At 34.9% G+C, this 27,417-nt stretch overlaps 3 protein-coding genes and 1 pseudogene across 4 annotated transcripts; 3 read left to right on the forward strand and 1 right to left on the reverse strand.

The window, feature by feature from the left end:
* The first annotated feature begins 1,784 nt into the window (after positions 1 to 1,784).
* LOC116117113 (peptidyl-prolyl cis-trans isomerase Pin1) lies at positions 1,785 to 4,021 on the forward strand. Its single transcript, XM_031403136.1, has 2 exons — positions 1,785 to 2,222; positions 3,672 to 4,021. The coding sequence occupies exons 1-2, from the start codon at positions 1,988 to 1,990 to the stop codon at positions 3,794 to 3,796; spliced, it is 360 nt and encodes a 119-aa protein (XP_031258996.1). The 5' UTR covers positions 1,785 to 1,987; the 3' UTR covers positions 3,797 to 4,021.
* Positions 4,022 to 8,222: 4,201 nt separating this feature from the next.
* Positions 8,223 to 16,092, forward strand: LOC116117115 (DNA cross-link repair 1 protein-like). 2 transcript variants are annotated; one of them, XR_004125918.1, is made up of 11 exons: positions 8,223 to 8,892; positions 8,979 to 9,173; positions 9,521 to 9,916; positions 10,278 to 10,341; positions 11,746 to 11,963; positions 12,061 to 12,174; positions 12,852 to 12,957; positions 13,036 to 13,247; positions 14,473 to 14,576; positions 15,421 to 15,731; positions 16,007 to 16,092. XR_004125918.1 is itself a non-coding variant. In XM_031403139.1 (10 exons), the coding sequence occupies exons 1-10, from the start codon at positions 8,269 to 8,271 to the stop codon at positions 15,563 to 15,565; spliced, it is 2,178 nt and encodes a 725-aa protein (XP_031258999.1). In that variant the 5' UTR covers positions 8,223 to 8,268; the 3' UTR covers positions 15,566 to 15,864. The 2 variants fall into 2 exon arrangements, 1 of the variants encoding a protein (XP_031258999.1); XM_031403139.1 differs by lacking the exon at positions 16,007 to 16,092 and having other exon boundaries at positions 15,421 to 15,864.
* Positions 16,093 to 17,496: 1,404 nt separating this feature from the next.
* Positions 17,497 to 18,233, reverse strand: LOC116117108 (ethylene-responsive transcription factor ERF017-like). Its single transcript, XM_031403132.1, has one exon. It carries the CDS (start codon positions 18,172 to 18,174, stop codon positions 17,497 to 17,499), a length of 678 nt encoding a protein of 225 aa, XP_031258992.1. The 5' UTR covers positions 18,175 to 18,233.
* Positions 18,234 to 26,129: 7,896 nt separating this feature from the next.
* On the forward strand, positions 26,130 to 27,417 carry LOC116117109 (annotated as a pseudogene).

The following is a 27,417-nucleotide window of genomic DNA, read 5'->3' on the forward strand; positions in this document are numbered from 1 at the left end:
ATTTATATATATATTTTGTTATTGGGGTTATCCGAGCCAGCTTACATGCACCTCGACTAGTCTTCCGACCCTGAACAAGTCTTCTAAAACAGGTCAAGCCCCGCGGTCTGTGACCAACAATATTACCAACCGTTCTTGTGATTTGAACTCGAACCTGGGAGCACAAGGGAGAAAACCCCTTAGCACCAAGCCTTTACCACTAAGAGAATTCATCAGAAAACCCCTTAGCACCAAGCCTTTACCATTAGGAGAATCCATGGATTTTTGAATTTGAAAATATTCTTTTTCGTTTTAGTCTTATTAGTTGTTATTTGGATTTGATTTGGTTGTTGGCATATGAATCTAATTTAATTCTTGGAAATTAAAGATGGTTGTATTTATTAGGAACAATTACTCTAAACTCTCTGAAATTTCTATAATATATTTTGAAATATTGGTAATTATTCTTCACAAACAATTATTTTTGTTAAATATTAATATATATGGTTAGTTTTAATTGAATGAGTAGAAGAATAAATGACCGTTAATAATAATTTTCGAATAAATACTTTGGATTAATTTTCACCCCAATCTATTGTGAAAGAACATTTTCCCCCTTACTTTTGAAAACATACAATGTTACCCGCATTTTTTGAATTCAGGGTTTAAAACTTCATTTTGTCAATTCATTAGGCTATATTAGCTTTACTGTCTTATTTGTCTCTATAATGTTATACAGTATATATATGAGGTAAATTGACAATATTATCCTTTCATGGCTAATTTTTAATAGAGTAGACGAACTTTTTTCCACCCAAGGTTTGCCTTAATGACATTTTTCCACTCAAAAAGTTTTAAAATACCAGTTTCTCATCCAACGTTTATATTTCGTTAATACCCAAAATACACTTCATTTTCTCAGTCGGTGTTTGGTGAATTAGAAAGAGCAAAGATAAGAGGGTTTTTATAGAGTGGAGGCTGGTGAATCAAATGGTGGTGATTAATTGAATATTCACCATAAAAAATCCACTAAGAATGGGAAACTCTAGCTTTGCGATAGCCGACAATCATCGAGAAATTAGGTGTTGTAGTCAAAGGGTTTTTGTAGGGAGGAGACTAGAGGTTCAATACTGGTGACGGAGAGAATTTTTGCGGCTGAATTGGGCTTTGGATAGTAACGGAATACTAACTTTATGTGGGAAAGTGGTATTTTGAAACTTTTTGGGTGAAAAGTTTATTGAGGCAAACCTTGTGTGGGAAAAAGTTTTTTACTCTTTTTAATATCTAAATTTACAAAAATGAGAGTAATATTGAATATTTTCTAAATCAAAGGAAATAAGATTTTTTCATTATATATTTAGGGTTAAAATGTCAGTCCACCTAAATAGTCTTTGCAAAAGTGCCTCGGATTATAATTAAATAATGAGTAATATTAGATGTATAAAGATATATTTACAAATTAATACGAAAAAAAAAAATAGAAGAGTGAATTTGACGAATTTGACTTTTTATATTTATTTTTTTATTAATTTTTTATCACGTCATTTTATATATAAATTTTTATTCTACCTCTAACATTACTGTTAAATAATATAACTTTACATTTTATTAAGTTTTTGGTATTAATAAATAATATAGAGGTAATTAGATGAAGATTTATTAACTCATCCTCGTGATAAATATTGTTTATGTTATTTCTGAGGAATTTTTTTATTATTTGATTAATTAATGCTATGGGTCGAGAAAACCCCAAAAGAGGCTCGAGTGCTGGTGAACCTAAAACGAGGTATGAAAACTTCTTTCTCCTCACTTTGAAAGCACAAGATTACAGAGCTCCAGTGCTCCACTTATTCTACACTCTCCTTCTAGAGGCAAAAGCCGAGCAGCAGTAGCGAAGATTGAGTCGGATCGGAAGAGAAAGAATTCTTCGATCTCATCGGCAGATCGAAAGCCATCAACAACAACGAGAGATAAAGAAAGAGAGAAGAGTCACAAGAAAAAACCTAAAATGTCGTCGGCCAATCAGGTTAGGGCGTCTCACATCCTGATCAAACATCAAGGCTCTCGAAGAAAGGCCTCATGGAAGGATCCGGAAGGTCGGGTCATCAACAACACCACCAAAGACAGTGCCATCTCTCAACTCAAAACCATCCGAGAAGACATCGTCTCCGGCAAGATTAAGTTTGACGAAGTCGCCTCTCGTGTCTCTGATTGCAGCTCCGCCAAACGCGGTGGCGATCTCGGTGCGTTTCTATTCCGTTTTATTACTTTTTTTTATTTTACCTTTTCGCGAATTTTTGCGTTTATCGATTTGCTGAAATTGTTGTATTATAACTATTTAGGATTAGCCCTAGAGTTTTATTATTATTATGGCTACTTATATGGTTATGAGAAGTATTGAACCGGGGTCATAGGTGGATTGAATATGATGAGATTAGGGTTTCGTATGTGAAGTTATTGCTAGATTTAATTGGAATTGTGAGAAAAAAGAACTCTGAACATGTGGAAGCAGTTAGAAAAGTTCACGTAGTGGGAAGTAATACATATCTCTGTTATAGTAATAGCTCCAAATTTGTTATGCAATTGCTAATGTTTTTAACTTATGGTATTAGGGCTTTATTTATAATAATTTTTTAGATTGAGCGTGATTATAATTTCCATGTATGACTGATTATAATTTCAATGGGGACATGGCTGATTGCAGTGTTGATGTAATGTGTTTGTTTATTGGTACATGGGATGTATAATAATGTAATTCTAGCATTTGAGGATTTGTATTGGTTTATTGAACTGACAAATCTTAATTTTTGAGCATATGCAAAGAAAGCTCACCAGTCACCAAAACCTTTGTGCTGCAGTACTGCAATCAGATTATTTGAATTTTTTGAAATAAACTCTGTAAAATTTTTCTTGTTACTCTAGTTTATTGTCATATTTAGAAGGATTTCAGAAGAATTGATTGGTTGTATTGGCGTTTTTTTTTCTTCTTAAATAAATGCCATAGAAAGGGCTCTATAATGATGGATTCTCTTGAATTGGCTACAATGCCTCTCCTTTTGGTTCTTTCATGTAGTGATACTATTTGTTGAACTATTTATGGTTGCTGAATCTTGAATTTTGTATTGACCTCTTACCAAATAGCTCAAGCTTTTGGTAAGTGGTTACTTATTATAGTATCAAGTTAAAAGTTTTGTATAGCTCAAGCTTTTGGTAAGTGGTTACTTATAATAGTATCAAGTTAACAGTCTCGTATTCAAATAACTCGTGTATCATTTCTTTTTCTCAATTAATTATCTAAATCAACTGAAATCTTGATGTGCTCATTCAATTAATGACACACAACTCAAATCGTTTATGATTCTCATTGGATCCATGATACACATTATTTGTGAAGGAACGTGTAAAATTTTAAATATTAATGTTAGGACTTTATTTAATAGCTTAAACTTTTGGCTGAAGGGGATACTTAACAGTAGTGCATTGGTGACCTGTCTAACCCACCTAGCGTTTTGTGCTTTTTATATATGTCCAGACACGTCAGAAGCCTCCCAAAAAAAATGCAAGTTTTTTGTGAGGGTGTTGTTTGTATGCGTTTATGGTCATTGAATCGTTCGGATCAGTGCATAGCACATCTGAAACATGTCCTCTTCAAAATGTTAATCTGAATGATCCTATTTAAAATTTTGCTTCAGGTCCTTTTGGACGAGGTCAGATGCAGAAGCCTTTTGAGGAAGCTACATATGCTCTTAAGGTTGGTGAGATAAGTGACATCGTGGAAACTGATAGCGGGGTTCACATTATCATGAGAACTGGTTGATTATTTCAGTGTGTTGAGCAAAGTATCGAAGAATGTTGTTTGATTTTGCTTGCTTCTTTCTGGTTCAATGAGACCGTCTTGTGATAATATCTACACTTTGTAAGTGGTATTTTAATCAATCATATTGTTTTCTGAAGTCATTTTAGTTTATAGACTTTTCTAATTATGATTTTGAATACTTTGAGTGACTGTAATAATCACATCTTGTTTGGCGATTTGTGCTTACTAGTTATTATGTGGTATGACAGTGTTTTGGCATGGTTTAATGTTAAGACATAATGTTTTAAAAAAGTAAAAGATGAGAATAACTAGTGTCTGTGGTAGCAGATCACTATATTATTTATCTAGGATTTCTTTTACCTTTTACAGAAAAAAATATAATTTGATGCGGAACCTAATTTATGGTAAAGGTAGCATTAGAGATTTGTTTGAAGATGAAACCTCATACCTGTGTGAAATCTCAAATTTGATTCAAATGCATTATTGCAAATCTTGGATTGTTTTAACTAAATCCTAGTTTCATTTCTAACTATATTAAAAGCGTTTCTATTTTGTAGATTAAAACATGTAAAGACAATGCATTTATAACTGCGCATTTAACGATGTTATTCTATTAAGCATACTACAATCCAATTGATTTAGACCTAAGATTTATTTACCTACCAAACAAAATATTTAAGGGTCACATTAATGAAGAGTTACCTAAATTTTGCATAACTTTGGCTATTGTAGACAACCAAACTGTGGTCAGATCTGGTCGTCAGATTTAGCCATAGATTTGACATTTTTCGTCCAGATTTACCGTGGATTTGGTTGGGAAATGTTATATCAACGCATGAACGGTCAAATCTAGTTGATTGTGCGCCATTACAGCGACTATCGGCCACTCCCCAATGGTGATGGTCGAATGCCAGCATTTAATGGGTGGGTGTGGGTGTTTTTGTTAATTTTTAAACTTTTTTATTTGTTGGAATGTTTAGTTAAATTAACAAACCTATGGGTGTTTTTGTTAATTTTTAAATCCTACCTCGTAATAACCACTCAACTCAACTTTTTCAAAAATTCAACCCAAAATTATAAAACAAACACCCCAATAGCCAACTAATTTGCTTGGAGTCTTTAAGTTTTAAGCAAGCTTACTCAACCTTCTAGATTGCCTTTTCAAGCATTGAGATCAACTTGCTATAACCATGTTATATTACTCATTCATCTTCCTTTCTATTTTTGCTAAACTTGTTAAGTTTTTATTCAATAGGATATACTAAAAATACATATATATACATCATTAGCTAAGTAAACTATGTTACCTCAAAATTGTGTGCAATTTTTTTTTTTAATGATCGGAGGTGTCTAGATTAGCTTATGCATATCTTAACTAATGTCTCAAGACCCTAAAATTACTGGTTGAGTAAAAATTTAAGTGGTTACCTTTATTAGCAATCAATGAGAGATTCAAACTCAGGACCTTTTGACTAATACACCCAAAAGTTCTTATCGAATCACCTAGACACTTAGAGTTAGTTGTAGTTATGTTGTGTGCATTTTCATGATTATATAGCTTAGAGAATCTCCAAATGACTCTTTATATGACACAAACTTTTTATTATAAAGAGTATCTATAAAAATAAGAGTCTAACATACTTTTTATCTTTAAAATATACATTAAAGAGTGAGTTTGGTTCTCCACATTTAGAGAGTCAAATTTCACTCTCTATCCTAATTTTAATAAATAAACTACAAGTTCTTATGCATTTTATTTATTAATTCTCTCTCTCATTAAGTCTCTTTCTTAAAAATAAAGAGTATCTTCATTAAATTTAAAGAGTCTATTGGATTTGAATAAAAAATATGTTCTTTATATTTAAAAATTAATGAAGATGCTCTTTATTTATATGAAAGATGCTCTTCAAAATAAAGAGCACCATTGGAGATGCTCTTAGAATAAATGAATAGGCTCTTAGGGGGCGTTTGGTTGGAGGTTATGTGGAATTACTAGGGTTATGTCATCTTATATTACTTGATTATCACGTTTAATTGTCAAGTAATATAAGATTTTGGTAATCTTCAAAAACCAATAGTAGTTACTGTTGGTAATATTGAAGGTTATCTAATTACCTCCATTGTTTTAGGTATTGTAAGATTACCAAGGTAATTTTTTTTTTTGTTACAATTCTATCCCTTATTAATAAAATTTTAGGACAATAATACCCTTATTTTTAAATTAATTTACATGAATATGGCTTTTACTATTTCACCCCAATTAAATAACTTTTTGGACAAAATTACTCTTGAATTCAAAACAAATTGCAGTCTACCTAAGCCACTACCCCCACCCATCTGCCGCCGTCGGTTGCCGGCAACCATTGCTAACGGCTAGCAGTCGTCGCCACCGGAACGACACACAGAAGGCCGAAAATGGCCGTCGTGCGCCGATATGGCCATTTCCGATGAGAGATCTGGCCGAAAAATGGCCAAATCTAATTTGGTAGCCGGAAACAACCAAATTAGATCTAGCTATTTTCCGGCCAGATCTCTAGTCAGAAATGGCCATACGGCACATGGAGGTCATTTCCTGCCTTCCGTGCACCATTAGGTTGCCGGTAGTGGTTGGGTTAGTGGGGGTGCATTGTTAATTTTTTAAATTTTTATTATGATGTTGTTTTTGCTAAGTTTTTAAATATAAGGGGGTTATAATAATCCAAATAATAATCTAAAATAAATAATAATATTTAATTAGAGGACAATTCAGTCATTTAAATAACATACCCACCAATTTATTCCTCCCAACCAAACATATTAATATAACATACCCACCAACTAACCAAACACATTTTCCTAAAGATTCCCAGTAATCTTCATGGTAATCTAACTTTCCAGTAATCCAACATTCTCAATAATTTAACATTCCTTAAACCAAACGCACCCTTAGAGTTAGAGGTAGTTATGTTGTGTGCATTTTCATGATTACATAGCTTAGAATAAATGAATAAGGTGAGTATAGTGTGAAACGGGTTGGAGGAGAAGAATTGTGAAAATGGAGACAAGTGTGTCGCGTGGAGTAAACGACATGTTCCCACCCAAAGTTAAGCAAAATGTAAAGTTCCCACCCCTGATTTCATAAATTCTAGATTCCCACCCTTAAATTAACACTGTTAATGAAATTAACAGCTAAGATTGTACTATTACTATACTATCCTTGACTTTTGATTTCAAGCACCCAGCCACCACCACCTTTCACCACCATCAATATCCAGCTGCCACCACCCAACACCACAAACTCAACCACAAAGCCACCCAAAACTCAACCACAATCACCATCACCACCCAGCTTCGCACCACCACTCTTATCCAATTGCACCAGCCAGCTGCATCTGTGAAACCCAATCGCACAGTAGCCCTTCTCCTAGCAAAAGCAAATCCCTTGGACTTTTCTCAAACACTTCGGGGGCAGTCGTAGAAAACTTCAAAAATACCAACTTCAATCCATCAATCAACCTAAAAAAACCAATAATATGTAGCAAAAACAATCAAACACCCCAACAAATCAACTAGAAATCAAAATCCATCCTCACTCTCCCATAAAAATCCAACAACCAACAATTTTTCAAAACACAGTTGCGGCGACAGTTGTGGAAATGGTTGTCTACGGCGAAGCAAAATTGCTGGAAGGACAAAGGTCAGCAGTGGAGTATCCTGGTAAGTAGGTGGAGGCTGTTGGATTTTGGCCACCGTAAGGCCATCATGCTGTGGCCAAATCTGGCCACAACGTGATGGCTTTAAGGCGGCCAAATCCAGCCACTGCAGAGCCTATTCCGAGAAGTGAGAAGAGAGAAGAAGAAAGACACGAAGAAGGAGAGGAGGAGAAGAAGAAAAAGAAAAGGTGGCAGTGGTAGAGTGATGTTAGCTGGATCTGGGAGAGAAAGGAGGGAGGGAGAGGAGTGGGAAGGTTGTGGTGTGGTTTGGAATGGTGTGGGTTCAAAGACTATTTACTCTTTCACCTTTTCATTCAACATTTTTCTGTTAATTTCAGAGTGAGAAAATGGAATTCATGAAACCAAGGGTGGGAACTTGGTATTTCGCTTAACCTTGGGTGGGAACATGTCATTTGCTCGTGTCACGTATAATGAACTAGTGGCATTATGGTAATAAGATGAATATGGACAGTTTCCCTTCTTTTAATCTTGTAAATATGGCTATTTAGGAATTGTTCATTTCTCTATCCTCAAATGGTAAGACCCGAATCCTCACCCAACCCTACTCCGGGTTTCGTTAGCCTGGTCGGATTTGGGCGAAAACCCAAAACAAAACGGCCCATCATTTGAAACCTCCATCGTTTTGAAAAGGCAGGGAAAACTCCATTTTCCCTCCACTTGGCCAGTCTCTTAAAGAGAAAAATTGAACGAAAACCTTCCGTTTCTTCATCCATTTTAAAACAAGTGCAACGTCATAACCTAAGAGCAAAGTTTGAAATCATGCTCACAAAACGCACCGCGTCTCAGCCAATACCCACCGCCTGCGCCGCCGTCCTCGACGACGACGACGATGATTTCCAAGCCCCACTCACACAAACACCTAAAATCACAACTTCCACCTCCAAAAAACGAAGAATCCCCTTCAAACCCTCCAATAATTTCCACCATTCATCCAAGCCTTCTTCCAATCCTGGCAAGGAGAACTTGAACCCCAATATCGAGGGCTTTTACTTCAATTCAGATGAAAATTGCAGCTTGGAATCAATACCCTCGAGCATCGATTGCAGCTACAAGGTCACAAGTAGCAATCGCTCTCCTAATTGCGGGGACAAGAAGGGAATATTGAAAATAAACGAGGGGTATTCACGGAATTCGATTGAGTCTAGGTTATTGAGGTCAAGGACAGAGACTTGTAATTTGAATGAGGAGGAGTCTGACGACGATGCGGAACTTGATGTGTTACTTAAATTACGCGAGGAAATTAATGATGATTACGACGAAGCTGAAGTGGATGGCGTAGTTCAGTGTCCGCTGTGTGGAGTTGATATTTCGAATCTGAGCGAGGAACTGAGACAACTTCACACCAATGATTGTCTTGACAAATGCGAGAACCAATCTCAAGATGTAATTTTTATGATCTCTTAATCGAGAATTTATAATAGTATTTATAAGTTGAGATGCGGTTACTAATTTGACAGCATTTCTTGTAGGTTGTTGCTCCTGATGTTGACAGGATACCTCAACTGCCACCACAAGTTGGCGATGTTTTTGCTCAATTTCCTCAACAAGTTGTTGATGTTTCTCCTGTTGTTAAATTTCTACACAGTCTGGGTTTGGGTAGATATGAAGAAGCCTTTGTTCGGGAAGAGATTGACTGGGACACCTTACAGTGGCTGGCCGAAGAGGTTTGTTTCAAGATAAAACATACCACACCTCCCATGGGATTTTTGGTTAACTATCACCCAAATGTATTCATACAATTTAGACAGCGTATTTGATTTCCAAAAGTTCTTTGTAGAATCAAAAGAAATTGTTGTTTATGGGCTAGAATTTCAAAATGGATTGCTCCTTGCTATGTCAACTTAATTAGAATAAGAATTTGCTGGAGACGATGTTCTTGTATTAAGAACGTGAGGGTGAATTGTGTTGTCAAGCTCATAATGTTTTCTTCATTTCTTATAAAGTTCTTGCAGTTTTTGTTCCAGGATAATATGTTTTTGATAACTACTTTCTTTTATCTTTTTCATTGCAGGATATACTCAGTATAGGTGTTACTGCACTTGGTCCAAGGAAGAAAATTGTGCATGCTCTTAGTGAAATTAGAAAAGGTTGCTGCCATGCAATTGAGAAAAACGTAAATTCACATGCTGCTAGTGATGAATCAAGCAGTAATCGGGGATCAGAGAGGCACAATGATGCATCTAAAACTATTGTTAATGAAAGTAGTAAGCCAGCTGCGAACAAGCTGATTACAGATTTCTTTCCCGGCTCCATTGTTGATGGGAAGAAACTTTGCACCTCTTCTGGTGGATCAAGAAAAAGTTATTCAGGTTCTTGTCGAAAACCTGTTGGAAAAAGTCATGCCAAAAATGGAAAACTCAAAGATATTCCCACATGGTGTTGTGTGCCAGGGACGCCATTTCGAGTGGTAATGATAACCTTTTATCTTCTGACAAATGTTATCTGCTGCTTACTCAATTACAAATTTTGTACTCATTTACCACTTGACTTAATAAAGCAGATCTAAAGGTCAAAGTAATGCTTTCAAATGTCAACTGTGACAGAGAACTTTTCTGACATATCATAGACTAATTTGAAGTAGTATAAGCAAACATCACAGGGATAAAATTCTTACATCTTCTTCGTTGTATGTATGTGTCTGTGTGTAAGGATGAACGAAAAGCATTATGTGCTGTGACTGATCTGCAATAATTATTACTCTCTTTAATTTCTATATTATCAATGGTGCAGGTCTTAATGCTAAGTTGATTATAATTTACCTTTGGCAGGATGCTTTCAAGTTTCTTAGAGGAGATTGTTCACATTGGTTTCTTACTCACTTTCATATGGACCGTAAGTTCACTATTCTGTTGTTCAAGTCCAATCTTACAATTTAGTTTGAAAAGTTCAGGTAGGATTTACTGTTAGTTACTAGTTCAATATATTGATAAGTTCATTAAGTTGGTTCATATTAAATTTGTTTAGCATACCCATGTAGCTTGTAGTTGTTTTCCCACCTCCTCTTGTACTCAATCCATTCATTTGTAAAGCTCTTCTATTTAGTTTTCAAACTTTCAAGTTTCATTTTCTACTTGATTTGTGTCTAATTTTCATTATTATATTTCCATGGTATTATGGGCAAGGGAAGCATTAATGATAATAGGTTCCAAAATTCTTGTAGTTGCAATAAAAACTTCTCTTTGTTCATCTTAGGCACTGATTCTCAGTCACATATTGTGGTGCTGATCCAGTACTACCACATCAAGTCATCTTTCTGAGTGCAATTTCTGTGGATGACTTACAATACATTTTGCTTGATTCCATTTGTTTCTTTGCAAAGGAGTCATACTTAAGCATATTCCTACACCATATTTCAGGATGAGTATTCTAATCGAGAGGTAGAGAGTTTTTGAAAAATGGTCATGTTGCTAACATACATTTGTTTGCAAGTTGCAAGTTGGATTAGTTAATAGCACAATAAATTTATATGTTTGTGTTATTATTATTATTTTGATGAGGAACTATAGATTTTGTATTTGAACTGAAACTAAGATAAAGTTACAAAAGTAGACTGGAAGAAAACCATAAGAACTAAAACTTTAAGGTTGACCATCCTATACAGAGACAAGCAAAAACACTTGTCCACATCCCCACTTGAAATAGCCCCTCCTTGTACAAAGGATCTTTCTAACAAAATTCAACCCAAAACTCCTTCCAAAAAATTAAGATGTATAAAGAAAATAGAATAAGTAAAATTGGTGCATAAAGATGAACTTCGTCCTACCAACTACTAGTTGTTTCTTCTAATTTTTTATGAGTGAAACCCAGTTGTTTTTTCTCTTACCATATCACCCAAAAGATATTCAATACCCCACATTTCCACAGAATCTTGGCTTTCTTCCCTTTCCCAGAAGCAAAAATGTTTTCTATGGGTGAATCACAATTACCTGGATTGACCCAAGCAATGTTGGCTTCTTTGTATAAACCTAGCTCACAAATAAGAAGCCACTTGATATTTTAGAAAGAGATGGTTGTGAGGTCTCTCAGTTTTTCTTACATATTACACACCAAGAAGGCAAGAGACACATTCCTGTATACTTTCTTTTGTTTACTTTCCCTTTAGCCATTCCAAAGTCTTGACAGTTTCTTTTTGTGGCAACCTTAGACAGCATCAATTTTGTGTGGTTTATATACCATTCTATTGATGAGCCCTTTGGTAAAACTCAAGTAAAACCTGTACTGCATTTATCTTTTCAGATTATCAAGGTTTAACCAAATCCTTCTGTCATGGGAAGATTTATTGCTCCTTGATTACTGCAAGGCTTGTGAATATGAAGATTGGAATACCATGGGATAGAATACAAGTTTTACCCCTCAACCAAAAGATCACAATTGCCGGTATATATGTGACATGCTTAGATGCAAACCACTGTCCAGGTTCCGTCATAATCCTTTTTGAACCACCTGATGGTAAGGTGTGGTCCACATTGACTTCTAAGATACTGCATTGTTATTTTTGTTATCACCTTCTCATCATTTTTAAGAATGATCCTAAAGTTACTATAACTTCAGGCTGTTCTACACACTGGCGATTTTCGTTTTAGTGAGCAAATGGCGAGCGCATCTGTTTTGCAAGCATGTCCTATTCATACTCTCATCCTTGATACCACTTACTGTAATCCCCAGGTAAGTCTGTATGCAATAATTTCAACGATTATGTTGTCGATATGCTGAGTTGAGCTGAAATTTTCTGAGTTTGATTTGCTTTAAGTTGACAAAACAAGAATGGTAGTGACCTTACATAGCTGAGCTTAAACCAAGTATCCCAAGTATCACTAATCCCTTATCAAAATCTAATGCATATGCTTAATACTCCAAGTTTATTGAAAATTTAAAGTAAATGATGCAGAATTTATTTACTCTGGGTCTGCTTGAGATCTGCTGAGGTTAGTCTCTGGAGATATGACCAGCTTGGGGTCTAAGTTTGCCTCATGGATAGTAAAACAAATTGGCTAGTGTGCAATTAACTTATATTCATAAATAGCACATAATTTGCATTGAGAAGTTTCTTGTGGGATATATGTTTGTGAATGTTTAATTATTTCTTGTTATTATATACACAGCATGTGCTTACATTACTATTACCTAACTCTGCTACAATGTCTACTATATAAAATCCACTGGTTTTTAGTAAGTTTAGATTGTTTTATTTCTTTAGAATATATAATCTTTGCATTTAAATTTTACTTGTATCATTTAAAACCTGAAACATGAAAGTGATTACATACTTTAGCACTTTCTTGGTATTTGTATATAAAATTAAAATAAAATTGAATTCATTCTCATGTGATTATTTCTTGCAGTATGACTTTCCAAAGCAGGAGTCTGTAATACAGTTTGTTATTGAGGCCATCCAAGCAGAAGCTTTCAACCCTAAAACTCTTTTTCTAATTGGAAGCTACACAATTGGTACAGGCCATAATCTCTCTATCTCTCTTTGATTCTGTCTTTCACTGTTGTATGCTATAATTTCTTTAATTATCATAGGCAAGGAAAGGCTGTTCTTGGAGGTTGCTCGTGTCCTCCACAGAAAGGTTTATGTCAATGCTGCAAAGCACCGTCTTTTAAAATGTTTGGAGTTTTCCGAGGAAGATATGCAATGGTTTACTATGAATGAACAGGAAAGCCACATTCATGTTGTGCCTATGTGGACACTTGCAAGCATCAAACGACTTAAACATATATCCAATCAATATAAGGTGAGAGGCATGCTTTTCAATAAAAAATGTGAAGCTGTGATCTGTGTTTGTGAAAGAATTTAGTTATTTATTTAGGTACAGAAAATAAAAAGAACGATAAAGAGGATAAATTAGAAGCATTGAATAAGTAAGTGCTTCCAGATTCTTGCTTAGTGAGTGCCGATATGTGGTAGGGCCAAGGACACCTAAGCTGTTTTTCAGTTTTAGGGGTAGAGCACTCAGGCATATTATTTTATGCTCTTTTTTTTTTTTTTTTTTTTTGATAAGAAATATATAAATATTATTGACTGAGTCTGAAATAAGTACAAAAGAGTGAACAAGATGCCCACAAAAGTTAAAGATCCATTTAAAAGATCACAAAACCATAAACAGTCTAAAACGGCCGACTTAAAAAAACTATGAAACCTCAACATGTGTACACCAATGCCACTAGTATGCCATTATACCAAAACTCCTTCCCAATCTAAGTGAATGAAGAAAAAAGATGTCCACTAGTATGCTCTTCTTGTTAAGGCGCTCTTTCAGCTTTATTAGCTTACGAGGAACTAGACCATCGGTGCTTGTCTGGAAATATTTAGAAAATAATACATGTCACATTGTTTATGTCGTTGAAATGGTAAAAATAAAGGGAATAGAAGCATAGAACAAAACAAAAATGTGTTATGAAGTCCATATTGATTATTGAAGGATGATAGGCATTTTAATTCTCTCTCATTTAGTGAATTTGTGATGTATCCAGGAAAGACTGAATTATTATTTCCCTTTAGTAAATTTTATCGATGCCGATGGCATCTCAGATTTGTTTGGTGAATGTGATTGCATTGCTGTTAACCGGAGTATTGTTCCTAAATCTGGAGTTTGCATTTAAGTCTCAGCTGTGCTTGATTTTATGTATATATAGTTAAAATTTTAGTTTCTCTTCCCTTTTTTATATTCTTGTATAGAAAGTGAACTATCGTTTCAAGAATTTTTTAGTCTTAAGGCTCTCTTAGATGATTCTATATGCATTTTTATTGTCAATAATTGATTTTAACAATGGATAATCTATTGAATTATGTAATATGAATTATGTCCTATAAGAATTTGGGCTAGCATGTGGGTAACCAGCCATAGCATGGTCTTATCACACTAACTTTAGTGAAACAGACTTCATTCTTTGTTTCAATATCTGAAATCATTAAATATTGGAATGATTATTCATGTTTATTTGTATGCTTGTTGTCAGAGCCGGTATAGTCTTATAGTTGCTTTCTCTCCTACTGGCTGGACATTTAGTAAAGGGAAGAAGAAGTCTACAGGGAGAAGATGGCAGCAGGGCACAATTATAAGGTTTGTCTTGTATTCTTTAAGAAAAATGTAATTCCTATATATTCCCCAACTTTTGCCTTATCCCTTGTGATATGCAACCAGCTATGGGATAAATGGAGCTTATAATGATTTGCTCCAAAGTAAAACTGTTTACTGAAATGGCAACCTCAATAAAATCCTACCTGGACTGATTAGATTGCAATATTAGTCACCAAGTATCAAATAAACCACATCAAATCTATTAATGTAGCACCAAATTTGAAATTATGCAAAGCAATTTTATTATTTGTAAAATGAGATGGTTTTGCATTTTGAGAGTTCAACACTCTGAAAGCTCAACAGTTATGCTAAGTGATCAGCTTTGAAGTTTACCTTATTCACAATTGATATGTTAAGGAAAAGGTCTTTTTGTCATTATGCTACTTACTAATGGAAGATGTTATTTAGTTGCCTAGTGTTTTCTGGCAATATATTTTCAGCCCTTTAGGGATATAAACAATTAACAGCTTAATTTACTGTCTCCAGTGCTGCTTGTAATTTCACTTCCAATCCTCCAAGGTTTTGAAGTCCTGTTGATTAGTGTTGGTTCCAGTTATATAAATAGTTTACTCTTTCTTGATAAAAACCTTTGTCAAACTCTAGTTGGCTACAACAATAATTTTTCTTCAATACTAATTTGGCAGGTTAAACTCTTAAAAAATTGCATGGCATTCCTTATACCTGTACTTCCGCAAGTTTAATCTGTTCATGGTGGATATACATGTTTGACTTGATGTTTGCAAAAACAATTTTTTTTTTTCAGTATATTGTATATAACAATCCTAATTGTATGACTAATAAGAGATTTTGCTCCTCTGTTGTCCAGATACGAAGTGCCATATAGTGAGCATTGCAGCTTTACAGAGCTCAGAGAATTTGTGAAGCTTGTATCTCCGGAAAACATAATACCAAGTGTCAATAATGACGGACCAGATTCTACAAATGCCATGGTTTCCCTTCTTTCATCTTGAACCGTTCACTGCTAGCAGCAGATACAATCCCTTATTGTATTTTCATCTGAACCTGCCTTTGAAGTGCTATCAAGAACGAGATGGGTGAATCTCCAGTGCAGGTCTGCAATGCCCTTAGATTAGTTTGGTATGTCTTGCCCAATTGGATAATGAAATATACCACAAGGTAACATGGAAATGAAATGCATGTATATTTTGTGGAACATGATATTATAACTGATGTTTGTATAAGAGATACCCAGACCTGCAATGTCTAAGAAATATTGGTAATGCTATATTTTGAAAATGTGGCTCCAATAAGATGTATTGAGTAATTTTAAATTTACTGAAAAATAAAATTCAACTTCTATATATTGAATAACGCTATTGAGTCTTATAAAAAAAGTATGGTCAATTCTCATATAATATTTTAATGACACATGATTGGATATGATGTCACAGGTGACTGCATAAACAAAGAGTTTATGATGGGGACACAAGGTGAGTGACCTTTTTGTTAATTACTTTTGTGTTTCTAGATGCTCTCATAAGTCAATAAGTGCCAAAGGGGCAAGGGGCCTCCGCGGTTTGACATTGTTTGACTGTTTTCCATGTAAAATATGACTGCGCAAGTTAACACATATTATATAATTTGATTCGAATTTTGATTCTATAATCACAATATTTCTTTGGCTGTCTGTAATACGATTAAAATATAAAGAAGAGGAAGATAACAAGAAAGTACGGTGGACAAGACAATGAGGGGTGTTGGTAATATTATAGAAAAACCTCGAGTAAATGGGTTTCTCATAGTTGACTCTGAAATGGGCCTACCATGGGAATCAAATACACCAGTGTTGATAACTGACTTAGGGCTTGTCCATGGATGTTTTCTTAATTGAAATTATATGATCTAGGCTTAATTTCAGTCTTCTAGGTTCATGTTCATGGCCATGGCTGGCTTTATTATAAAAAATATATATTATTAAGCTATTATAGTAAAGAGTAAACGATTTTTTTCACCTAAATAATGGTTTACTAACATTTTTTCATCTACAAACTTTTAAAATACCACTTTATTATCCAAATTTATATTCTGTTTCTCTTCCTCAATCATTACTCAGCAAAACCCTTTAAACCATACTCTCGTTAATCAAATACAATCGATCGATTATGGTTTGTGTAGCGGCTCTTTCCAAGTCAAATTCTAATCAATCCTAATCATTAAAATCTAACTTTCCACCACCAAAAGACTCATCAGTCTTCCCTCTTTAAAAGTACCAATAATTTGTATTGAGTTTAATCTGTGTTCGTTGTTGGAATATAAATTTAGATAATAAAATAGTATTTTAAGAGTCTGGGTGAGTAAGTTTCATTAAACCATTATTTGGGTGGAAAAAAATCTTTAAATAATTAGTAAATAATACAAGGTGATGGCATGTAAAAAAGGTATTTATTGCATGATCTAAGTTAATCATTAATGAAAATACATATATAAATAATATAATTTTGGGTGAGACAGTCAGTTCTTAGCTCCAAAAGTACAAGAGTGAGATGATTTCGTACGTATTATAGTAGACATTGAAATTTCGTTCTTGAATGCTCTTCCTATAAAAGGACACCACAGCCCTTTTTGCACACATGGCAGATGACATGGACTTCATATTCCAAATTTTTTATATTAAATTAATAACAAGCCATTTATTAATTCTACATCTTTCCCAGATTTAATACAACAGAGTACAAAAAAACTGGGCCATATTTTCCCCCTATAATTTCCATCCAATATCTTATAACTGAGACGCCCCTATAATTTCCATCCAATATCTTACGATTGAGATGAAAAATCAGTGATATCAGCAGCAAAAATTAGCCAAACTCTCCTGATGACCTGTTAAACTTAACTATACAAATTATAATAATAATAAATAAATAATAGTAATCTCGATCACTTAGAAGTTCCACAGAAATGAAGACTGAGAATACACGTTCTCATGATCTTCCTCGTTCTCATTGATCATCGCTGTTGGTGTTTCCGGAGGTGGAGGATATTGTTCATCTCCATTCATGTTCATATTCATGCTTATGTCAAGCCCAGAATAAAGACCAAAATCAGATGCAACTGCTCGCTCATTGCTATCTAACATACTCAAAAACGACCAATCCATTGTAGTATGATTACTACTGTCCACGTCCACCGGCATCGCCACCCCATATGATGATGACGACGTGTAATGCGAAGTCGCAGCCGATGATGACACATTATTATAATCCAATGAATTTCTCTGCGGCTCTTGCTCTTCGTTGGCGTATCTTGCAGCAATCACTTGAATCTCTTGTGGTTGAAGCGCTCGTCCTCCGGGTCCAGTTATGTTAATCTCCGGTGGGTTATTGGGGAAGTTGAGTTTAGCACTGGGACCTCGTAAACAGAACAAAGCTGCGTCAAATGCACGCGCCGCCTTCTCTGGCGACTCGTACGAACCTAACCAAATACGTTCTCTGCTGTTCGGAAGCCGAATCTCGGACACCCATTTCCCCCATTTTCGCTTACGAACACCCTTATACTTTGGTTCATGATGATTACTTGATGATGAAGGTTCAGTTATGGAGTTAGTAGCGGTCTTCACCATAGAAGTCTGTTTAGTTTTGGTTAAGGTTAAGGAAACAGCATGAAAATGTTTGAATTGGATCAGACTGATAATAACAATGGCGGCTGCGATGGTGAAGAATATATAGTGAGGAAGAAGTTGAAGTCTAAGCGTGTTGATTTGTGAAGTCAGAGGAAAGACAGAAAGAGCGCGGATAAGCGGACACGTGGCAGTTATAAGTGATTTTGACGGTTTGAGAACGCGGTAGGACCAATTTCAAAGCACGTGGAGTGTTTGTCGTGTTTATATTTTTATTGTTTTACTCGTGTCTTCGGGTTTCAGCCTTTCAGGTCCCTGGAGAGGGAGGGCCACGGCTCACGCTCTACCGCTCTAGGCCTCTAGTTCAGTGGAGCCTTTCTTCTTACGTGAATACCACTCTCCACCTAGGTGCGTTCCTTCCACTCTGTCTGATAACAAATATCTCCCGTAGTTTCAGAAATAATAAATATGTCAATGTTGTTACTTAATTTGCAGGGGTTTTGGTTCAACAATTATTATTATTTTGATTATTTTTTTAATTCCTACATTTGAAAACTAAGTTAAAACACCCCAGCACATAATTGTACATGATCAGTTGGATATGGTCGGGTGTATGCTGATCTGATCATTTTTTTTTGGGGTCAAATCCATGGATTTAGCCGGAAATGGTCATGGTTATGGCCTGATTCCGTCAGATTGACACACGACCGACCAGATACAATTGGTTGTGCACTGTTCTGGCAATGACGGCTGACGGTGGTGGCCGACGGTTGGTGATGGTGGCCAAATCCGACGGTGGTCTTGGGTAATTTGGTGGAAGTACAAGGGTACTAATATCTTAAAAATCTTATTTATAAGCATAAAATAATTCATAAATATTCTTGTAAATTATTTTCAGAACAAAAGCATTATTGTTAAAAAAAATTATTAATTAGAGATAAAATTGTAACAAAAATAAGAGTATCAAGTAATTTTAGAATACCTAAAAAAATTGTGGTATTCAGATTATCACCTATAAAACCTGCAATAATTACTATTGGTATTGGAGGATTACCAAAAATTTTTATTACTCACAACCAAACATGATAATGTCAATAATATAAGATTACATTACTGAAGTAATAAGAGATTACCCTTAGGTGACTAAATATTACTTAATCGATCTTCTATCGTTTATTTTAACATAAAAAACTAATGGGAGGATTTTTATTATTTCTTTAACCATCGGCAGATTTTAAATTTTTTATTATACTAAAGGGGGATTATTGTATCAACCCATTTTTTCAAGAAAAAAAAAAAAAAAAAATCCATTAGACACAAATTTTTATTCTCTCTTAAAGCAATTTTTTTAATTTTTTTTTTTTATCAATACTTATTTTTCATCACTGTTGAGTTGATTTTTAATTATTTTTATAATTCATTTTATTAATTCTAATTTATTTCATTATTTTGCTTAGTATTAATACCCAATAAATTGATACATCACAACCATTATAATAACCAAATCAAATTAATAAAATGAATTTACAATTGATTGATTAAATCAATTTGGTTTCAAAAGTAGAATAATAACAAATTTCTTAAGTTTGATTTTACATTTAAAAACATTATTGGGTCCATAAATTGACATGCATATATTCAATTGGGGATTAAAATACAAGAAAAGTAAGGTTTGACTGCCAATATTATTTGAATATAATTGACATATTTTATAATAAGGTTAAGGTTGACAGCTTTGAATTGTAAAATAGAATGTCAACGAGCCGTGCTGTTGAATTAAATATTCTAAAACCATCCTTTTGTTGGAAAAGTGGCTCATTTAGCAAATCACATGGGGATAGAAGTGATAATGAAAAAAGGTTTAGGGACTTATAGTAATAGGCCAAAATGTTAGTTTGTCCTACATTGCTTGGGAATGAAAAATGGGAAACTTTTGGGGCCTATATATAAGAACCTAAATCATTGTTATTTGTATCCTAAGATGTAATTCCATTATACTTCTTTTGTTTAGGGTTCTTTTTTTAAGGACCCTTTAATTTGTAAGTTTTGTTGTATCTCCCATTTGTTTTGGGTATTTGTTGTATTTCCCAAAAGTTTGTAATATTGTTTGGAGATAGTGGAGTTTTCTTTTGCAGCGCCCGAGGACGTAGGTTTTAATACCGAACCTCGTTAATTCCTGGTATTCTTTATTTTTGCATTTAATTTTTGCAATTTCTTTATGCTTTACTACTTGTTATTATTATATTCAATAAGCTAGCGTTAGAGTTTATGTTTCCGTTGCATAACAATTGGTATCAGAGCCTAGGTTTAGGACAGTGAGTAGCTATTTGTATGGTTATATGCATGTCTAGGAAAATTCTGTCAAAAAGGCGATAAAAGTCTAAGGAGACTGGATTTTAAGTGGGACCATTTGTGACCCCTCCATTATTTCCTGGGAATTTTCCTAGTGCGTATTTAATCATTTTAGCACTTACTAATACTTAGGGCTATTGTTGATTTGTTGGTTAGCTATTGAATATAATAATTCGTGGAGCTTGGTTATTGGGAACTTTGTTTACCAAGCCAGTTGAGTAAGGCATAAATGGCGTCATTGTCCGAGGATTCATCGTCTGAGGCATCACTGTTCGTGGCACCACCATCCGTGCCAGTAAAGATGATAACGGTTTCAAATGCAAAAATTGATGTTGAAAAATTTGATGGCCAAAATAATTTTGGCTTGTGGCAGAGTGAGGTAATGGATAGCTTGTATCAGTAGGATCTAGATATTGTTCTGAAGGAGGAAAAACCAGAAGATATCTATGAGAAAGACTGGGTGAGGTTGAATGTAAAAGCTTCTGGAATGATTCACTCATGTCTTTGTAGAGAGCAGAAATATCCATTCATGAAAGAGACGTCTGCAAATAAGTTATGGAAGGCGCTGGAAAACAAATATATGAAAAGAAGTAATGAGAATCGGCTCTATTTGATGAAAAAACTGTTTTGTCTTCAGTTGAGACCAGGTACAAATATCAGTAGCCATATTGATACATTTAACAGATTAATTGCTGATTTGTTAAATTTGGATGAAACATTCAAAGATGAACATAAGGCTATGTTGTTAATTGGATCTCGTCCAGATGAGTTGGACTATCTTAGTATTACACTTCTTCATGGGAAAGAAAAATTGTCCTTTGAAGAAGTTTGTTCTGCTCTGTCAAATCATGAAATTCGAAAAAAGGATCAGAGGGAGAATAGAGATGAGTCAGCAGAAGCACTTGTAGCAAGAGGGCGGAGTCAAAATCAGAGTCGTAAGAAGAAGAGAAGAGGAAGATCTCGTTCAAAGGGAAAACTCAATAGGGATCAATGTGCCTTTTGTCGTGAGAATGGGCATTGGAAGAAAGATTGTCCGAATTTGCAAAAGAAAGAAGGCAAAGCTACTTCTGATGCATGTGTTATTGAGCGTGAAGAGGATAAGTCAGATTTCTGTCTAGTTAGCCTACCATCCACCTCTGGATCAAATGAGTGGATTATGGATTCAGGTAGTACCTATCATATGTGTCCTCACCAGGACTGGTTCTTTAATTTTGAAGAACGTGATGGAGTTGTTTATATGGGCAATGATGATGCTTGTAAAACAACTGGGATAGGTTCAATTCGGTTGAAGAATCATGATGGCTTGACTAGAACTCTGACAGATGTTCGGTATGTACCGAAGTTGAAAAAGAATCTCATCTCTTTGGGAGCCTTGGAATCTAAAGGCTTCACGGTGAATATGCGAGATGGAATTCTAAAAGTTTCTTCAGGCGCTCTTGTGGTAATGAAAGGCACAAGGAGAAACAACTTGTATTACTATAATGGTAGTACAGTTATTGGAACGACAACTGCAGTCGTACAGGAGAATGCAGATTCAGAAATGCTCAAACTGTGGCATATGTGTGTGGAGCATACTCGGCAGCAGGTGGAGTTTGAAACAACAGTTGAACCAGATAGTGTCCACGAGACAGAAAGTGATTCTGAGGTGACTAATGTGGATACTATAGATGAAAAGGAGATTTTACCCCAAGAATCTCCTCAGCAACAGGAATTGATTGCATACAATAGGCCAAGACGAGAAATTCGCAAGCCTGCTCGTTTCGCTAATATGGTGGCTTATGCACTTCCAATCGTAGGTGATGATATTCCTACTACTTATAAAGAAGTAGTTAGGAGTTCAAATTGTGAATCATGGAAACCGACCATGAATGATGAAATGCGATCCCTACATAAGAAGGCGATTGGGTGCAAATGGGTGTATGCAAAGAAGAAGGGATTTCCTAATAGAGAAGATGTTCGGCACAAGGTTAGGTTGGTAGTAAAGGGATACGCTCAAATGGAAGGATTTGATTACAGTGAAGTGTTTTCTCCTATGGTAAAGTATTCTTCCATTCTAATTTTGCTAACCTTGGTGGCACAGTTTGATTTTGAACTAGTTCAATTGGATGTGAAAATTGCGTTTTCACATGGTAGTTTGGAAGAGGAAATATACAAGACTCAGCCAGATGATTATAGGGTTGCTGGAAAGAAAAATTGGGTTTGCAGATTGAAGAAATCGCTATATAGTTTGAAGCAGTCACCAAGACAATGGTACAAGCGATTTGATCAATGTATGATGGGCCATGGGTACACAAGGCCTGATATTTCACAAGCAGTTAGTATGGTGAGTATGCATATACATGATCCTGGTAAAGGACATTTGCAAGTTGTGAAATGGTTTCTACAGTATATTTTATGTACTATAGATATTGGTTTAGTTTTTGTGTAGGATTATATTGAAAATGGGAAAATGATTTTCCAGAAGATTGGCACAGAAGATAATCCTACAGACATGTTGACTTCAGTAGTGACAAGGGTCAAGTTCATTTATTGTTTGAACTTAATCAACATCCTGCGAGCTTGACTGTGTCTTTTGGTGCATTTGAAGGTGTTGCAAAATTTGACAGAAGAATACAAAACTTTGAAGGTTTGCTAATTCGCCAAGGTGGAGATTTGTTGGAAAAGTGGCTCATTTAGCAAATCACATGGGGGTAGAAGTGATAATGGAAAAAAGTTTAGGGACTTATATGTAATAGGCCAAAATGTTAGTTTGTCCCACATTGCTTAGGAATGAAAAGTGGGAAACTTTTGGGGCCTATATATAAGGACCTAAATCATTGTTATTTGTATCCCAAGATGTAATTCCATTATACTTCTTTTGTTTAGGGTTCGTTTTTAAAGGACCCTTTAGTTTGCAAGTTTTGTTGTATCTCCCATTTGTTTTGGGTATTTGTTGTATTGCCCAAAAGTTTGTAATATTGTTTGGAGATAGTGGGGTTTTCTTTTGCAGTGTCTGAGGACGTAGGTTTTAATACCGAACCTCGTTAATTCCTGGTATTCTTTATTTTTGCATTTAATTTTGACAATTTCCTTATGCTTTACTACTTGTTATTATTATATTCAATAAGCTAGCGTTAGAGTTTATGTTTCCGTTACATAACACCTTTTAATCAAGACTATCCATCTTTTCTAGATTATACTCTTCTTTTTTTATTTATTTTTTAAAAAATAAAAGAGTTTATATAAAGTCTGTTTGGCATGACTTATTCAGAAAGAAGAGCTTATTTGAGAAAAGCTTACAAGAGTAAAGCATTTGTGAAAACTTTGTTAGTTATTTGGTTAAAAAAAAATGTAAAAGAGCTTTATAGTAGTAATTTACAAGAATAAATTATATCAAATTTATAAGATATATAAGGATATTTTTTAAATTTCAATATTTTAAATAAGCTCAAAAAGAGTTTATGGTAAAAACCCAAATTTATAATTCTATAAACATTTTTAAAATGCAATTAAACAACATAAAATAATTCTAAAATACTTATAATTTGAAATAAACTCTTTTAATCCATAGATAAATCCACCTAAATGGAGAATATCGTGATGGAAAACTATTGTATACATATTAATTAAAAATTATAAGATAAGATATCATATCATTTACACTTAAAGAGAAAATTTCTAAACCCCCTTAATTATACCCAAAATTATAAGAGTAATGCTATGTTTACTCACGATCTTACTAACCATCTTACTATCATTTGTTAAAATTACATATGGTACCCGTACTATGCGTATGGTACCCGTACTATGCTTTATATTTACGCAGGATAGTAAAATGGTTAGTAAGATCGTGAGTAAGCATAGTATTATTGAAATTATAGACCCCCTCTGGTATCAGTATTATCTCTCAACCCCATGCTGTTTGTCAGAATTACTGATTTTTCTCCCTGAACTTTGCAGAACATTAATTATCCATTCTACCCTTATTTCTTCTTGTGAAAACCCCTTCATACCCTTAGTCTTCTTAGAAAACCATTTTAATTTCTTAAAATTGAAAAAAAAAAAAAAAAAAAAAAAAAAAAAAACAAAGTGATCCACCCCTTTCTCTTCCTCCACCCATCACCGCAAAATAACCCCCACGGCCCCACCCTTATAGTAAAACCCATCCATAGCCCCCTATCCCACCTTCTCCACGACCTTCACCGTGAAGCCCTTATTTCTCGTGGTACTTAACGACATTATTGTCTTCAGAGTCCATATCTCCCCTTGACGCACGAAATTTATCTCTCTTCTGTCACATTCTAATCTAAAACACAAACATACAACCACAATTTTATATAAAATAGTTCTTTTTTGTTCGAGGGTATCCGAGCCAGCTTATGTACATCTCAACTAGTCTTCTGGAGTCTTTAAGTTAACGGTCAGTAAGCCTCTAATGACTACCCCTTATTAGTAGTCGTGAGGATTCGAACTCAAGACTTTTTAAGTAATACACCTAAGAGTTACAAGCGAATCACCAAACTACATAGAGATAGTTATATAAAATAGTTTGAATGCACTAGAAAGTGCCTATGGCCGTGGGTAAAAAATATTTCTCATGTAAACTTTAAGACAATTACTTTTCTCCTGGTCTGTTAAAACTAATGGGAAAGTACTAACGTCCAAAAAAGGGGTTGAGAGCTATTATGATACTGGAGGGTGTTTAGTGATGTTGAGTATACCTCGGGGGGTTTAGAGGATTTATTGATCCAAAGGGTGGAAAAAACAGTAAAGCAAAAATGTTCTAGAAAAAGAAGGCCAAAGTAATTATATGATAAATGACTGAAAACAACAGTTTGATGAGTATATACTCATTGATTTGATAATGAATTTGACTATAGTTTAAAAAGGGGTGGCTCAAACGCGCTAACAAATTAGACTCGTAATCTCGCTATCTCTTGCCCAAATAAAAGAAAAGTGTATCTAATTTTCAAGGTTAAATTAAAACAGTCAATATGCAGGTTGATACAAACTAAACCGTGGTCTTTCATTTTTTTTTTCACCCATAAGCTGAAATTTTAATTTTATATCTATCTAAATAGCTAATATCAAAGAGTTTTCTCCTTATATCTGAATGCCTTAAAAATTCAAATATTTACTAACAATTGAGTTATACAATCTGACAAAAGTAGACAAATTAACAACCGTTTTTGGTTGTTCATGGGTGTGTAAATGGTGTATATCCTAGCTTCTTTGTTTTTTATTTTGGCATCGTCCCTTTCTGTTAGGGTTGTGTAGATTTGGGTTCGTCCCGTTTAGTAAACTTCAATAATATAGGTTTATCATAAGACAACGATTCTCTAATCTTGGGCCTGTATAAGCCATTCTAACCTTCCATTAGACAAATCTTCTTGCGCGTTTCATTGTTGCGTCCCTCTAATACCAGTTGGCACTTACCTCTCAATATACCGTCTTTTCAACAAACACTTCCCATAATCGACACTCTGAAAATTTTCATTCCATCTACATGAATCTCCCACATTTCTATCTTTATGTCATTAAACTTTGCATTCTCACTCTCTTTTTACTCTTGGCTTGTCTCAAGGATATCCCACGAGAAAACTGCAAATTTAATCAATAAGCTCAACATGTTTGATTATTTGTCTCTGAGAAGAGTTTGGTACAAACAATGTTCATTTTGTGTGGCACAGAGTAGATTAAGACCAGCAGTAAGCGTGTCCAAGACCGAAGCAAGAATAAGAGAGTCGTGGCTTGAGATCGCCACCGAGAAGTGGAAAATATTCACCAAAGTGAAGATTTTAATGGATATTTTAGCAAGAACCTGAAATGGTAATACCCGTTAGATCGTTAAATGAATATAGGAGGCAAATTAATCTGCCTAAACCTCATAAAATATCAGATTTTATTAGAAGACACCAAAGCTCTTTGAAGTGTGTAAGGATCAAAATGGGGTGTTATGGTGTGGAATGACTAAAGTAGCTGAAGACTTGCTTGAAGAGAAGAGAGGTTACTTGATGAACACTCAGACAAAGCTGCAGAGAATGTCACAAGGTTTCTAATGATGTCAGTTGATAAACGTTTGCCGTTGGACAAGATTGCACATTTTAGAAGAGACTTTGGCTTGTCACTTGATTTTAGAGCTGAATGGGTTCATAGGTACCCTCAACTTTTTAAAGTGATTAAGTCAAGACTGAACCTGAAGTTGAGTATTGGAACTCGCAATTGGAATCCTAATGGGCTATCACGGAGTTGGAGAAGAAGGTGTTGGGGCTAAGTGAGGGTGGTGGTGATCATACACGGGAATGCTTTCTTTGCGTTTCCTTTGAAGTTTCCTCCCGAGTACAAGAAAGTTTATAGATATGGAGGTAAGATTGAGCATTTTCAGAAAAGGGCTTATTGTCTCCATATGCAGATGCCAGAGAGCTCAAAGCTGGGTCGTTGGAATTTGATAGAGGGCAGTTGCGGTTATGCATGAGCTGCTTAGCTTTACCATCGAGAAGAAGTTGGTGACGGATCACCTCATCATTCGAGGGAACTTGTTATGCCACAGAAGTTAAGAGACTTCTACTGAAGCATTTTGGAATTTTTTATGTGTCGGAAAGGGGAAAGAGATTTAGTGTGTTCTGACAGAAGCTTATGAAGGTTCAGAGTTGATTGAGAAGGGCCATTAGTTCTTTGGAAGGAAAAAGTCCAAAGCCTTATAGGTTACAGAGGACGGAAGAAGAAGATTGAAACTTTTAGTGACCATCTGACATGGAGGAGAGGATTGTTGGGAGTGATTCTGAGAATGGCAGCATAAGTACGCAGTTTGAGCAAGAGGAGACCATGGGAGATTTAGAGAGAGCTTTACTTTCAGATGATGTGAGATGGAGGTGGGGAAGTTTGCAGGGATATAAGGATGCTAATACAACTTGA

Source organism: Pistacia vera, unplaced genomic scaffold (genome assembly GCF_008641045.1).
Source record: "Pistacia vera cultivar Batoury unplaced genomic scaffold, PisVer_v2 Contig8, whole genome shotgun sequence".
Taxonomy (NCBI): Eukaryota; Viridiplantae; Streptophyta; class Magnoliopsida; order Sapindales; family Anacardiaceae; genus Pistacia; species Pistacia vera.